Here is a 12831-nt window from a genome sequence, read left to right as displayed (position 1 = left end):
ACTCTCACACGCTCTCCGGTATGGAGTCTAGCTGTAGTTTGACTCTCAAGCCTCATAGGTGCAGATGGCCCTTTGCAGACAGATCCAAACAGAGGTCCCTGCCCAGAGTAGCGTGGAGTATAAAGACTTGGGTGCACCGTGTGTGCTGGGCGGGGGGGAAGAAGGGGAAAGGCGCCTTCGCACCCGACCTCCCTTCTCATTCCAGGCATAGTCTCCGACCTTGTGTTCCTCTGAGTGCATGAGCTGCTCCAGTGCTGCTGGCTCCCAAGGGGGCGAGGGCCGTGGCCAGCTCTGCACTGGGGAGGTGGCGGGGGAGGGGGGGGCGTACGCTGCCCTGCTCGGAAGTGGCACACCAGCCATGTTCCTATGCAGGGCCTGTCCTAGACCAAATAGTGCCCCAGGCGAGGAGAGTCTTTGGCAGGGGCGGCTCCAGGCCCCAGCATGCCAAGTGCGTGCCTGGGGCGACATGCCGCGGGGGGCGCTCTGCCGGTCGCTGGGAGGGTGGCAGGCAGGGTGCCTTCGGCGGCATGCCTGCGGGGGGTCCGCTGGTCCCGAGGTCCACCGGAGCCGCGGGACCAGAGAACCCTCCGTAGGCACGCCTGCGGGAGGTCCACTGGAGCCGCGGGACCGGCGAGCGGCAGAGCGCCCCCCCGCGGCATGCCGCCGTGTGTGGGGCGGCGAAATGTCTAGAGCCGCCCCTGGTCTTTGGCACCTCCTCCTTCCATTTATTAAAATTTGGAATACCTTATTACCTCGATACAGCCCCCCGAACCCCCCCCAAACCTGGCCCCCCAGCTAGTCGCCTGCCCCTAACCCCGAAATCTTCTTTGTACACAAACGTATTCCATAATATTCCCTCTGGAAAAAAAAAGTTGGCCCGGTCTGTTTCTGCCTTTCAGGACCAAACAAAAGAATCACCCGCTGTTGATAATACGCGTGTCTCTTTGTTAAGACGGAACTATTAAACCAATTAAAGCCCAGCAGACAAAGACTGCGGCGTTAGGTATTGGAAATACAAAACCCGCACCCGAGAGTCCATCCACTGGGCAGTGTCTTTTGCCACAGGTTCTTAAGTCCAACCACCAAAAGTGTGCCCCTCCCTTCCCCCTCTACCGCACCCCACTCACAGCTGTTGTCCTTGGTCAGTGAAGACCCAGAGTTCAGAAGTGCATTTGTGTGAATTCACCTCCCACCGGGAGGGCAGCGGGGGGTGGGAGGGCAGAGAGGAGAAGGCACCTTGCTTACTCCTTCAGCCGCTCGCTCCTCCAGCCACTCCAAATGCACCACTGGCCGCCCTGCCAGCCTCTTGCTGCTGTGCCACCTGCGGGCTCGGTGCCCCGCCAGCCACTCCGTTTGCTCCGCCAGCTGCTCAGCTCAGTGCGAAGGGATGTCTGTAGGTGCTCGTCGAGCACAGCTAATACAGATGTTTCAGGCCAAAGGGGCACGAGCAGGGAATGTGAAGCCTAGAGTCAGATTATTAGCTGGAGAAGATCAAGCAGGATTACGACATGCCCAGAAATGAATCAGGCCAAGATTTTCAAACGTGGCTGGTGATACCGGCTGCCTCCATTTTTCGGGTCCCAAGTTGAGACACCTTAAAGGGGCCTGTGTCTTGGGGAGTGCCAAGCACCCCTCCTTTGGCAAATCAGGCTCCTTTATGGGGGCTCAACTTGGGCACCCCAAAATGGAGGGCCCCCCCCAGAAGGACTCACCCCTGGTGAAACTCTCGGCCGTCCAACATTTGAGTGAGTGGTGTGGTGTGGCTTCCTGCACCCCCGTTGGGATGGGCCAGAATGGGGCGCAACCAGCTGCACGCTGCCGGGGTGGAGCGCACCAGCGGGGCCGGCTTCTGCTTCTCCGCCCCCCGGCAACCGGGGGCCCCCCTGGGACCCCGCACGCGGGGCTGGGGGCGCCGGGCTCCAGCTGCCCCCTCCCCCCCGCCCTGCCAGGGGGCCCCGGGCGGCCGCGCCGGGCTCCTGGCACCGCCGGGCTTAACACGAACCAGATGCGGCGCGGCTCCGGCTCCGGCTGGCGGGGGCCGGGAGTGATTGGCCGCCGGCCGGGCTCGGGGCGCCCAATGGCGGCGCCGGGGCAGAGCCGAGACCCCGCCCCGGCCCAGGACGGCGCCGGGAGCTCGGGTGGGACGTGGTGGAAGCGGCTCGTGGGCTGGAGATTCCTGCTGCCGTCGCCGCCCGGGAGGGGAGCCAGCCCCGGGCCACCGCTGCCGCCGCCCCCCCAGGGCCCAGCATGGGGCTCCCCGCGCTGCTGCGGCTGCTGCTGCTGCTGGGCTCGGCGGCGGCGCTTCCCCGGCGGGAGCTGCTCCCCTACGGGGCGCCCCGGGGCGATCGGCTGCTGCAGGACGGCGACGACGAGACCTCGGCCGTGGCGACGCTCGGGAAGCCGCTGCTCTTCTACGAGACGCGCTTCAGCCACCTCTATGTGAGTGCGGAGCGCCGGGCCCGGGGCTCGAACCTGCGGCTGCAGGGCTCGGGGCTCCCGGGAACCCCCCGCCCTGCCCAGGTTACGGTCCCCTGGAGGCGCCAGGAGCAGCCCGCAGCGGGGTTATTGGTGCGGGACTGGGCAAACTTTTTAGTCCCAGAGCCAGATCTGGGTTTGGAAATTGCATGGCAGGCTACTCCCCCCTCCACAGGTGCCGCCCCTGTAGCTCCCATTGGCAATGGTTCCCGGCCAATGGGAGCTGCAGAGCCGGCACTTGGGGCGGGGGGCAGCGTGTGGAGCCCCCTGGCTGCCCTTAGGTGTAGGAGCCGGACGGGGGGAACATGCCACTGCTTCCCCAGAGCTGAGTGGAGCCACAGCACATGCGGAACGGGGCGAGCTCCCGACCTCGCTCCCCAGCTGGAGCGCCAGGTCAGGGCAAGCCATGGGCGCCCAGAGGGGCAAGTGGGGCAATTTGCCCCGGGCCCCACAGGGCCCCCCACAAGAATATAGTATTCTATAGAACTGCAATTTTTTTTTATGGAAGGGGCCCCTGAAATTGCTTTGCCCCGGGCTCCCTCAATCCTCTGGGCAGCCCTGGGGCAAGCCCCCGCCCCCAGCAGGAGCTCGAGGGCCAGATTCAAAGGTCTGATGGATTGGATACGGGCCCATGGGCCGTAGTTTGCCCAGTCCTGGCCTGGGAAGTTGCAAAGAACTTGGTGCATCCATACATTGTCCTACATGCTTCCCTTTCACCTAGCTATCCCTATCCCTACCCCTCTAGCTAGCTAACGGTGCTGGAAAACATTGTGCCCAGCTGCTTTCTGTGGGGTGGGGGTTGCCTGGAGTGAGCCTGCAGCTGGGGATGGAGCTCACACGGGTTGAGAAGAAAGGGAGGAAGTTGAGGTCTTTGTCCCCCCGCGTAATGTTGGGTAAGTGAGGTCCCTTGTGGTGGGTCCCCTGCTGGACTGAAAGCCCCTGGATGGGGTGGGTGGAAGGACTTGGCTCAGAGGGAGGAGCTGATGATGCAGAGGGGAGCGGGGGTGTTGCAGTGAATGGGCTCTTTCTGCACTGCAGCTGTTGCTGCCTGTTGACAGGAGTCCTGTGTGGGTGGACTGAATGGTGGAGGGTGCTTTGAGCAGAATTCCTTGCTGTCTCTTGTAGGTAGGGACCAATGGGATCATCTCCACCCAGGATTTCCCTAGAGAGACCCAGTACGTGGACGACGACTTCCCCACTGACTTCCCGGCCATCGCCCCCTTCTTGTCCGATATTGACACCAGCGGTGGGAGGGGGAAGATCTATTACCGGGAGGATCAGTCCACCGAGGTACTGGGCCAAGCTGCTGGCCTTATCCATGCTGGATTTCCTAGTGCAGCTGCCGCTGCCTTCGCTCCCATTCATGCCTTCATTGCCACCTGGGAGAACGTGGGTGCCTATGAGGAAGTCTCTCGAAACTCAGAGCCCTCCAAGAAGGTAAGGCCAATGTTAATGTTAGCTGCTGTGATCCCATTGGGATCTGAAGAAACAGTGTAATTCCAGAGAGAGATGTGGCTGGGAGAAGGTTTCTAACCAGAAATGCATCAGGCAAATATTACCCAGGTTGATGGCCCCTGTTTCTTTTTCCTTTCTTTTTTGAGCATCTGTACCAAGTTTCCAGGCTAAGGTTATGTCTACACTGCACAGTTATCCCAGGTGATTGGCACCAGGGTCTGAGCACCCTGGTTAGCCTCACTCAGGTGTGAGCATGCCCACTGCAAATGTAAGACTGACAGACCCTGGTCATTGGCAGGCGGGATCGAAGTTGGGAAGCTTAGCGGGGAGGGATAGTTCAGTGGTTTGAGCATTGGCCTGCTAAACCCAGGGTTGTGAGCTCCATCCTTGAGTGGGCCACTTAGGGATCTGGGGCAAAAATCAGTACTTGGTACTGCTAGTGAAGTGGACTCAATGACCTTTCAAGGTCTCTTCTCATTCTAGGAGATAGGTATAAATAAATATATATATTTTAATAGTGCGTGAGCCTCTACTGCATGAGCTAAAAGCCACATAGCTTAGCTAAGGCTGTAGAGCAGACTCATTAATCTCTCTCCCAGTGGTCTCGGTGCCAGTAGATGGGACAGAACACCACACCCAGGAAGTGTGTGGGTTACACACAGTCCTACCTGCATTACTGTGTCCCCGAGTGTTTCTATCCTTACCCATGTGTGTCTGGGTGCAGATCCCAGGTTTCTCTGTGCTGAGACACTCTAGGATTCTTTCCCAGTAAGTTATGTCCATTACTGAAAAACTTGTCTGTCCTCTGAGGGAGTTGTGGGAAGAGCTTTGGAGGAATAGCGACACTCGAGTGATTTAACCCTCATCAGCTTTCAGCCAGAGTTAAAGTGGAGTTCAGGCTCTAACCCACACCCCCAGCTGGGCTGGCTCGCCTGGACTTAAAGTGCCTCTGAGTTAACTGTGCAGTGTAGACATGTGCCCTAAGACCTGGACTTTCACTCCTATGCTTTCTAACCCCTCCTGGAGCATGAGCTGAGCTAGAGCTCACACTTAGGTCACAGCCCAAACTCCATAGTCAGAGTGTCTACAATTGAACAGCTGATGGCAGCATAGCTTGGATCTCGCATGGTGAGGCTAGAATACCGTTCACAAAACCCTTAAGGACCGACTGTGAGACCCTTACTCCAAGGAGTCCTGCTGAAGTCTGCTGGGCTACTCTTGTCACTCACTGCTCACAAGGGATTCACAATCTCTCGTGCAAACACCAGTGGTGAAAATCAACGGTCATGAGCTATCATCATTTAACTACTAACAGCATCCACTCAACATAGACAAAGACTTGGTCTCTGCTGCAAAGACCTTGCAGCACAAAACAGCCCTTCGTTTTCTGTTTTTAGTATATTTAATTTTCCTGGGAATTTATCGGTGTTTATTACTACAACAAAAACGGGTGAAAATCGGTGGAAAAAACTATTAATTTTTCTGGGTAAATATCAGGGTTTATTTTGGTGGATGGAAGGACGGGGGAAAAAAGTATTCAGTAGCTTTGATGGATGATGAATGGAATTCAATGTGATTTGCTACAGAACTAAAACAGAACGGAAAACAAAATGTCACCTCTGAGTTTAAGAAAACAAAACATCTCTCATCCCCAAATAAATCCTTTCATTCGAATAAACAGTTTACGGTTGTAGACTTAGAACAATTAGCCTATAAATATTTACATGAATACTGGACCACACCATTTGCAGCACATACACTTGCCTTCATCCTTTTCGCCTTTTTTTGTTTTTAAATGTTGAGTACTTCCTTGTGTTTTGAAATGTATTCTGAGACAGATTTTCGTTTTCTTCCCATGTTAGTGTCAGATCTTTAAACCGTTATCTGCTTACAGCTTGAAATGTGTACGTGGCAGGCGTAATATTCATCAGTATGTTCAGATGCACATGCACTTCAGAGCTTGTGTGTGTGCCTGTTTGTTTATTGTGTGTATCTTCTAGACTATAAAAGCCTTGCTTCAACAGGCAGCTTTGCATATTCACACAGACTAATGAATTATCCTACTACAATCCATTGCATGACATAAATCGTTTTATTAGGAAAATACATCTTTTTTTTTATATATTTGAATGGTACAAAAGTAGGGTGAAAATCAGAAAAAAACAAATAAACCTTTTTGTAAAACCCGGGATATTTTCAGTAAAAATCGGTTTAAACTGAAAACGAAGGGGCTTAAGTATAGACAAGGAGAAAACCAAGCAGGTGCTTTGAATGCTCCGGGTGATGGTATTAGCTAGAGGTGGTGCAGAAATCTCCCACTGGTCTTTGCTGAAAGGTTCAGCTGCAAATGTAGCTTCAGTGCAGTTGCTCTGGATTTACGCTGGTGTAACTGAGATCAGAATCTGGCTCAGAGAGACTGATACTTGTGAGTATCTCCAGTAGGGTTTGGCCCAGGGTTTGTGATTTTTTTTTTTTTTTTTAAGCACTCCAAACATTTTGTTAATGATTTGGGATCCTAGTCTCCTTTTCAGGGGTTTGTTTTCCAAGTTACTCATTAACGAATGTCTGTGGGGAATAGCTTTCAGAATTTCCACCGTGGGTTGATACTGTGTATGGAAAAGCAGGCACCAGTTAGATGTGGTCTCAAGAACTTCCTGCAGTGATGCATGCTTTTCAGTGACACGAACTGATAACACTCACAAATAGACTGAAACGCTTTCAGATTCGCAGCACTTGGATTCCCAAGTCATTTCATGGCTCTGGCCCATGAAGGCGGAAATTGCTGTCATGACGAAGGCTGGTTCACTGGTCTGATTCCTTACTGAGGGGTTAGGGAGCTCCTAGTGTTATCAGTGCCCCCCCCCCCCGACTTTTACAGCACTATTTGCAATCTCTCACGTGCCCTGAAAGCCTGGCTGTAGTCTTCTTTTTAATCTGGAATTCTTTTGGGTTGCAGAGAAAAACTTCTTGAAAAATACCATTGATTTTCTGTTCTGAGCTGCCTGCGTGCAGCTTGCTGATGACATGCTAACATCATGTTGCAACATGATAGGAACATAGGAGTTGCCATCCCAGGTCAGCCTAGTGGTCCGTCTAATTCAGCATCTCTGTCTCTGGCAGTGACTAGTATCAGATGCTTCAGAGAGGAGCAATTATTGAATACATTGCAGTAGGGAGTTTTCTTCCCGGCCCTATCAGTTGGGAGCTGGTTTGTACCCTGAAGCATGACTTTTTCTATGATTATTTATAATATTTATATATACATATTATAGTTATATCATGGCTACATCTACACTGCATATATCCCCCCTTCAACTTTAAAAAAAAATTATATTACAGTAGAATCTCAGAGTTACGAACACCTCGGGAATGGATGTTGTCTGTAACTCTGAAATGTCCTTAACTCCAAACAAGATGTTATGCATCTAATCCACTGGGAGGGGAGGAGGGGGAAGGAGGGTTGGGGCTGCAGCCACAGATGGGGGTGTGTGTGTTAGGGCTGGGGGTGGGGTCAGAGCTTCTGACCCTTGGGAGCACCAGAGCTCTGGGCTTTAGATCTGGGAGGAGCCCTGTGGGGCAGGGCACTGGGGCTCGGGACTCCCCACGGCTCTGCTCCTGGTTTGAGCGGGGGGAGGGGTGCCTGGGTGTTGGCTACAGGGGGGAGCACTGGGGGCTGAAACCAGTGCTCCCCTCATAGCTAGAGCCCCAGTGCCCCCCACGGGGCTGAAGCCGGGAACGGAGCCGCGGGGCTGAAGCCACGAGCCCCAGCACTCCCCCAGGTCTAAAATCCTGATGCTCCCAAGGGTCAGAAGCTCTGACCCCGTCTGGAGCAAGCTAAAGCCCAGAGGCAATAAAGTATTTGCATTTTGTCTCTGTCTGTCTGTCTCCGCGGCTGCCAGATTACTTCCAGTTCCAGGGGGTGTCTGGTTGACCAATAAGTCTGGAACTCTGGTGTTGGTATCTTTGAGGTTCTAGTGTAATGTAACGCTGAATCTTCCCATTATCCAGTTGTGTATACAAGTGCCCTGCCCTTTTTTTGAATCCTGCTAAACCCGGGGCCTCGCTGGTACCTTGTGGCAATGAGTTCCGCAGGCTAACCAACCACTCGTTGTATATGAAAAATATTTCCTTTAATCAAGTTTTAAATTTGCTGCCTTTCAATTTCATTGGCCATCCCCTTGTGTTTTTGGATGATGAGAAGGCAAATAGAAGAGCCTGCTCCTGAGGTGGAGGTAATATGGCCCAGCATTGCTGTGTGGTGAGATTAGGGTGACCAGATGTCTCGTTTTTAAAGGGACAATCCCGTTTTTGGGGATTTTTTCTTATATAGGCGCCTATTACTCCCCACCCCCGTCCTGTTTTTTCACAGTTGCTATTTGATCACCCTAGGTGAGATAATTCCACTATTCTGCACTTACTTGTATTGTAGTATTAAGAGATTGCAACAGTCAAGGGTGTCTTCAGAAGACAAGGTCTCCTTTGACATTTACTCTCCTCATCCATACAGCATATAGACTAGTGCTGCTTCCCCATGAATGCCTTTCTGCAGCTCCTCCTTCAGTTCAAGCATCAGATGTGGAACAGCCAGTTTTAGGACTGAGAGATCTCCAAAGCACTGGCCCCTGGCCAAGAACCTTACAAATAGACTCTCTTTCTCTCTTCCCAAGGGTTCTTATTAGGTCGTTTATCAGCACTGCCTCTCCATGCTTGTGATGAACAGAGGCACAGTCTGGCTGAATGTCCAGTTGCTTTTCAAGCTGTCAAAGTGCCTCTTTCCCGTTGGCAATGCATCTCTGATTCCCAAGTGGAGCAGTATCATCGGGTCTACTGCAGGTTGACCGATTGACTGGAAGAAAAATCCCACGCTGTGCTAAGTGGAGATCAGGAGTGCAGTCCTCCACACAACACATCTTCTTTAAAAGTCCTCTGCTTAGCAGGCCTGCTGTCGCTGGAGCCACCTGGCCCAGTTGTGGGTTTTGGTGCCATGCCAGTGCATCTCCGTTGCAGGATGTTGGACTGACGTAGGAAATGCGGGTCCCCGGTGGGGTTTGTGCTGAGGGTTTTTATGGCAGCTTTGGGAAGGAGTGTGATAGAAATGGAGTGACAGCATTTCAGGACTTCCTAACCCGATACCAAACGGGAGTGAAGAAAAATGTGTTCTTTTTGAAGGAGGAAGTTGCTGTATGCCTCAGGGAGAACAATCATACAATCCCTAATTAAAACATCCACTACTTGCGACATGCCAAGCATAGATCACTCCAGGAGCGACAATTTTGTTGAACTCAAGTGTTCAAAAATTTGCCCCTCCCACTCGAAAAAAACCATGAGTGGCTTAAAAATCATGAGGCTGTTTTTAAAAAGGGGGGGAGGGATAGCTCAGTGGTTTGAGCATTGGCCTGCTAAACCCAGGGTTGAGAGTTTAATCCTTGAGGGACCATTTAGGGATCTGGGACAAAAATCTGTCTGGGGATTGGCCCTGCTTTGAACAGGGGATTGGACTAGCTGAACTCCTGAGGTCCCTTCCAACCCTGATATTCTATAAAAAGGGGGTTCTATTTGCCTTCTACGTTTTTAACCTTTAGGGTCACATTTTTAAGCTTTTCTCCACATGCACGAGAGTTAGGACCTTTTTTTTTTTAAATGCAAGTTGAGATTCTCACATAATCACATGATTCCAAGAGCAGGGGCTTTAAAATAAACACCAAATGTGACTTGCAATAAAACCACAAGATGTGGCAATGCTAGATCAATACACTGTAGCTAACGATGCTGCTACTTAGTTTGTTTAGGGACAGCATTTCACAGACATTTCTCCCCAGGTGTTTTTATACACTGACAGGATCTTGATCAAGTAACTGAAAACAGGAACAGTGTTTGGGAGCGGTATGGTCTCTGGCAGCCCACGCAGTGAAGCGAGTTGAAATCTGACTTACCCTTAGCTGGAGCTCTGGGAAGCTGCACTAAGGTGGAATTTGCCCTCTATGGCTCTTTTAACAAGTGTTAAACGGCCAAACTCCGCTGAGATCAGCCTAGTAACAAGCTCTGAGCTGACCTTTCTTGCTCTTTGACCTCTGACCTTTACACTCCATCCATCCCTCTTATCTGTCCGATTTTTCCCTAAACCTTCTGGCAAACTTTAGCAGGGATCCTGTCTGATTATCCTCAGTTTGCTCAATGAGGACTTAGTGGCGGACTCAAGCCCCAGACTAAACTCTGTTGACTGCAGTGAAGTTGCACCAGGGATGGATTTGGTGCAGTCTCTGATTGCTCAGCTTTGTAGAGTGTTTTTTTCACCCCTTTCGAGATCTTTTTCTGTGTAGCTTTGTTTGTGTTGCTGAATTGCTGTCACTGGGGCATAGTCCTAAATGCCTGTGGTTGTGAGTGTGGGGGTGTGTCCTTCACAACAAACTCCCTTTATATAGGCGGGATGATGACTGCCTTGTGGAAGTGCTGGGAAACTCTGCAAATAGAGCTGGGCCCCTTTTTTGGCTGTTGAAATTACTGTAATGAGAAAAGTCCATGCTGCTGAGCGTCGGTCAAGCCAGAGGCTAACGGACGTGGGAGGGCATCTTTCCGTGACTTTACCCTCAGCAGCACACTTAGAATGGGATCATTCATAGGATTTCATTTTCCATCATTTCTCTGGAAAGGCTTTTAAACATACTTTCAATTCCTTCCTTCCCCCAAATAAAACACTAGCAGGTCATTCTCCTTATGTACTTACATTGCAGCAGCCCTTAAAGGACCCGTTTGGAGAGCAGGGCCCCTCTGTGCTAGTGTAACCCAGGCCTGCTGGGTGTGGTGCCTCTGTCCCTCTCTAGTGGCAGCCAGGAGCACTGCCAGCTTTTTTGGCGCCCTAGGCGGCGGAAGGTCCCGCCCCCGAAAAGGCGCCTCCACCAGAGGTGGCGGAATGTCCCTCTCCCGAAATACCGATGACGACCGGGGCGGCCGAAGATCCGGCCGCTGCGGTCACCGCCCCACAAATGTTAGTGCCCTAGGCAACCGCCTAGGTCGCCTAATGGGTTGTGCCGGCCCTAATGGCAGCTAGAGCACCTAGAGATTAATGAGTCTGCTACAGCTTTGGCTAAGAGCCATGTGGCTTTTAGCCCAGGCAGTAGAGCAGAGGTGGGCAAAGTAGGGCCCGCGGGACCCTCCTGCCTGGCCCCTGAGCTCCTGGGAGGCTTCCCCCGGCCCCTCCCCTGCTGTTCCCCCTCGCCCGCAGCCTCAGCTCGCCCCACCACTGGGGCAATGCTCTGGGCGGCCAGGCAGCGCAGCTGCAGCTGCAGAGCCGTGGCCTGACCCGGTGCTCTGGGCAGCACTCCAGGCAGCGCGGTAAGAGGGCAGTGGAGTTGGGGGTGGTGGTCAGGGGGCAGGGGTGTGGCTAGGGGGCAGGACGGTCAGAGGGTGGGGAATAGAGGTGGTTGAATGGGGGTAGAGGTCCCGGAGGAGCAGTCAGGAAGGAGAGGAGGGGTTGGATGGGGTGGCAGGGGTTGTCAGAGGACAGGGAGTGGGGGGTGGTGGATGGGGCAGGAGTCCCGGGGAGGGGAATCAGGAATGAGAGAAGGGGTTGGATGGGGTGGTGGGGGGCAGTCAGGGAACAGGGAGCAGGGGGTGGTGGATGGGGCAGGATTACTGGAGGGGGGGCATCAGAGAACAGAGGGGGTTGGATGGGGCAGGAGTCCTGGGGGGGCTGTCAGGGGGCGAGAAGCGGGGGGGTCGGATAGGGGTCGGGGGCCGGACCACACCTGGCTGTTTGGGAAGGCACAGCCTCCCCTAACCGTCCCTCCATTCAATTTTGGAAACCCGGTGTGGCCCTCAGGCCAAAAAGTTTGCCTGCCCCTGCAGTAGACGCTCATGTGTTTAGCTCCAGAGATCCTAGGTTCGATCCCACCCACTGAGCCGGGATCGGTTGGTGTTATACTAACCCTGGTACATACACATAGCAGGAGACAGTCCCTGCCTGTATGAAAAGACAAGACCAAGACAGTGAGAAAGGAAGTATTATTACGCACTTTCCAGGAGGGGAATTGATGGACACACAGATTCAGCCTCATTAAATCAGTGAACCCAAAACTCAAAAAAAAAAAAAAGTTTCAGTAGAGACTGGGGGACGGATTCTTCCCTCCCATTGGTGCAAAGAAGGAGTCACTCCAAAGCAGTCAATGGGGTTTCAGCCACGAGAGGGCTGGTGTGAGATACAGGAGAATCGTGTTTGGGGATTACTCAGAATGCAGTACAAAGGTTCCTTTAAACTAGGGGCAAAGTTCAAAGGCCAGTCCAGAGCTGTTCAGCAGATCGGGGGGGTGGATTGGTTGTCCTGCAAGGTAGCTCACTCAGGATGATTTGGGACTAGTTACTCTGCAAGGGGCTCGCTGTTAACGCCTGCCGATAATGAACGTTCTGCAGAACATTCAGAGGAAACATGCGCCTGATTAAGGGTGACATCCTGGCTTTGCTGAAGTCAATGACAAAGCTCCCGTTGATTTCACTGGTGCCAGGATTTCACCCCAAATTTTCAGGACCTCTCGAAATGCCCACCTGGTAGCAGCGCACTTTGGTAATAGAGGCAGCAGTTTTATACAGGTTCTGATGATATTGTACTAGGGGGTCTGCTTCTGCCCTCAGCTCTCCCGGTGTAGATCCACTGAGCTAGCAACGTAACGGAGTCCAGAATGTGGCCAATGACGTGTTTTCTCTCTATTCTCCCGATGTTTTTCTAACCAAGGGTGTTGATGTGAAGCCAGGACTTGGTGTTCAGTTGGGAGAGAGAGTTTGGGAGATTATGTGAAGACAGAAGGATCGGGAAGGATAAAAGTCCCCTGGTTGTGAAGGAAAAATCAGATGTGGTGGAGGAGTTTCTTGTGTGCTCAGGAAAAGAAGAGCTGGGGGTAAGAGCCAGGA

The 12831-nt window shown here is 52.7% G+C and overlaps 1 protein-coding gene across 4 annotated transcripts in view; it reads left to right on the top strand.

Annotated features, from left to right (window-relative positions):
* Positions 1–2163: 2163 nt before the first annotated feature.
* NID2 (nidogen 2) overlaps positions 2164–12831 on the top strand; it is a 51898-nt gene continuing 41230 nt past the window's right edge. Inside the window, exons 1-2 of one of the 4 annotated variants that reach the window (XM_045016522.1) lie at positions 2164–2439; positions 3601–3912. In XM_045016522.1, the coding sequence (XP_044872457.1) occupies positions 2248–2439; positions 3601–3912 (504 nt within the window). In that variant the 5' untranslated portion in view covers positions 2164–2247. The remainder of the gene's footprint in view (positions 2440–3600; positions 3913–12831) is intronic. The other 3 variants (XM_045016523.1, XM_045016520.1, XM_045016521.1) reach the window with 3 other exon arrangements.

The sequence above is a fragment of the Mauremys mutica genome, chromosome 4, assembly GCF_020497125.1.
Source record: "Mauremys mutica isolate MM-2020 ecotype Southern chromosome 4, ASM2049712v1, whole genome shotgun sequence".
NCBI lineage: Eukaryota > Metazoa > Chordata > Testudines > Geoemydidae > Mauremys > Mauremys mutica.
Note: the sequence above shows the minus strand (reverse complement) of the source record. Positions and strands in the feature narration are given on the sequence as shown.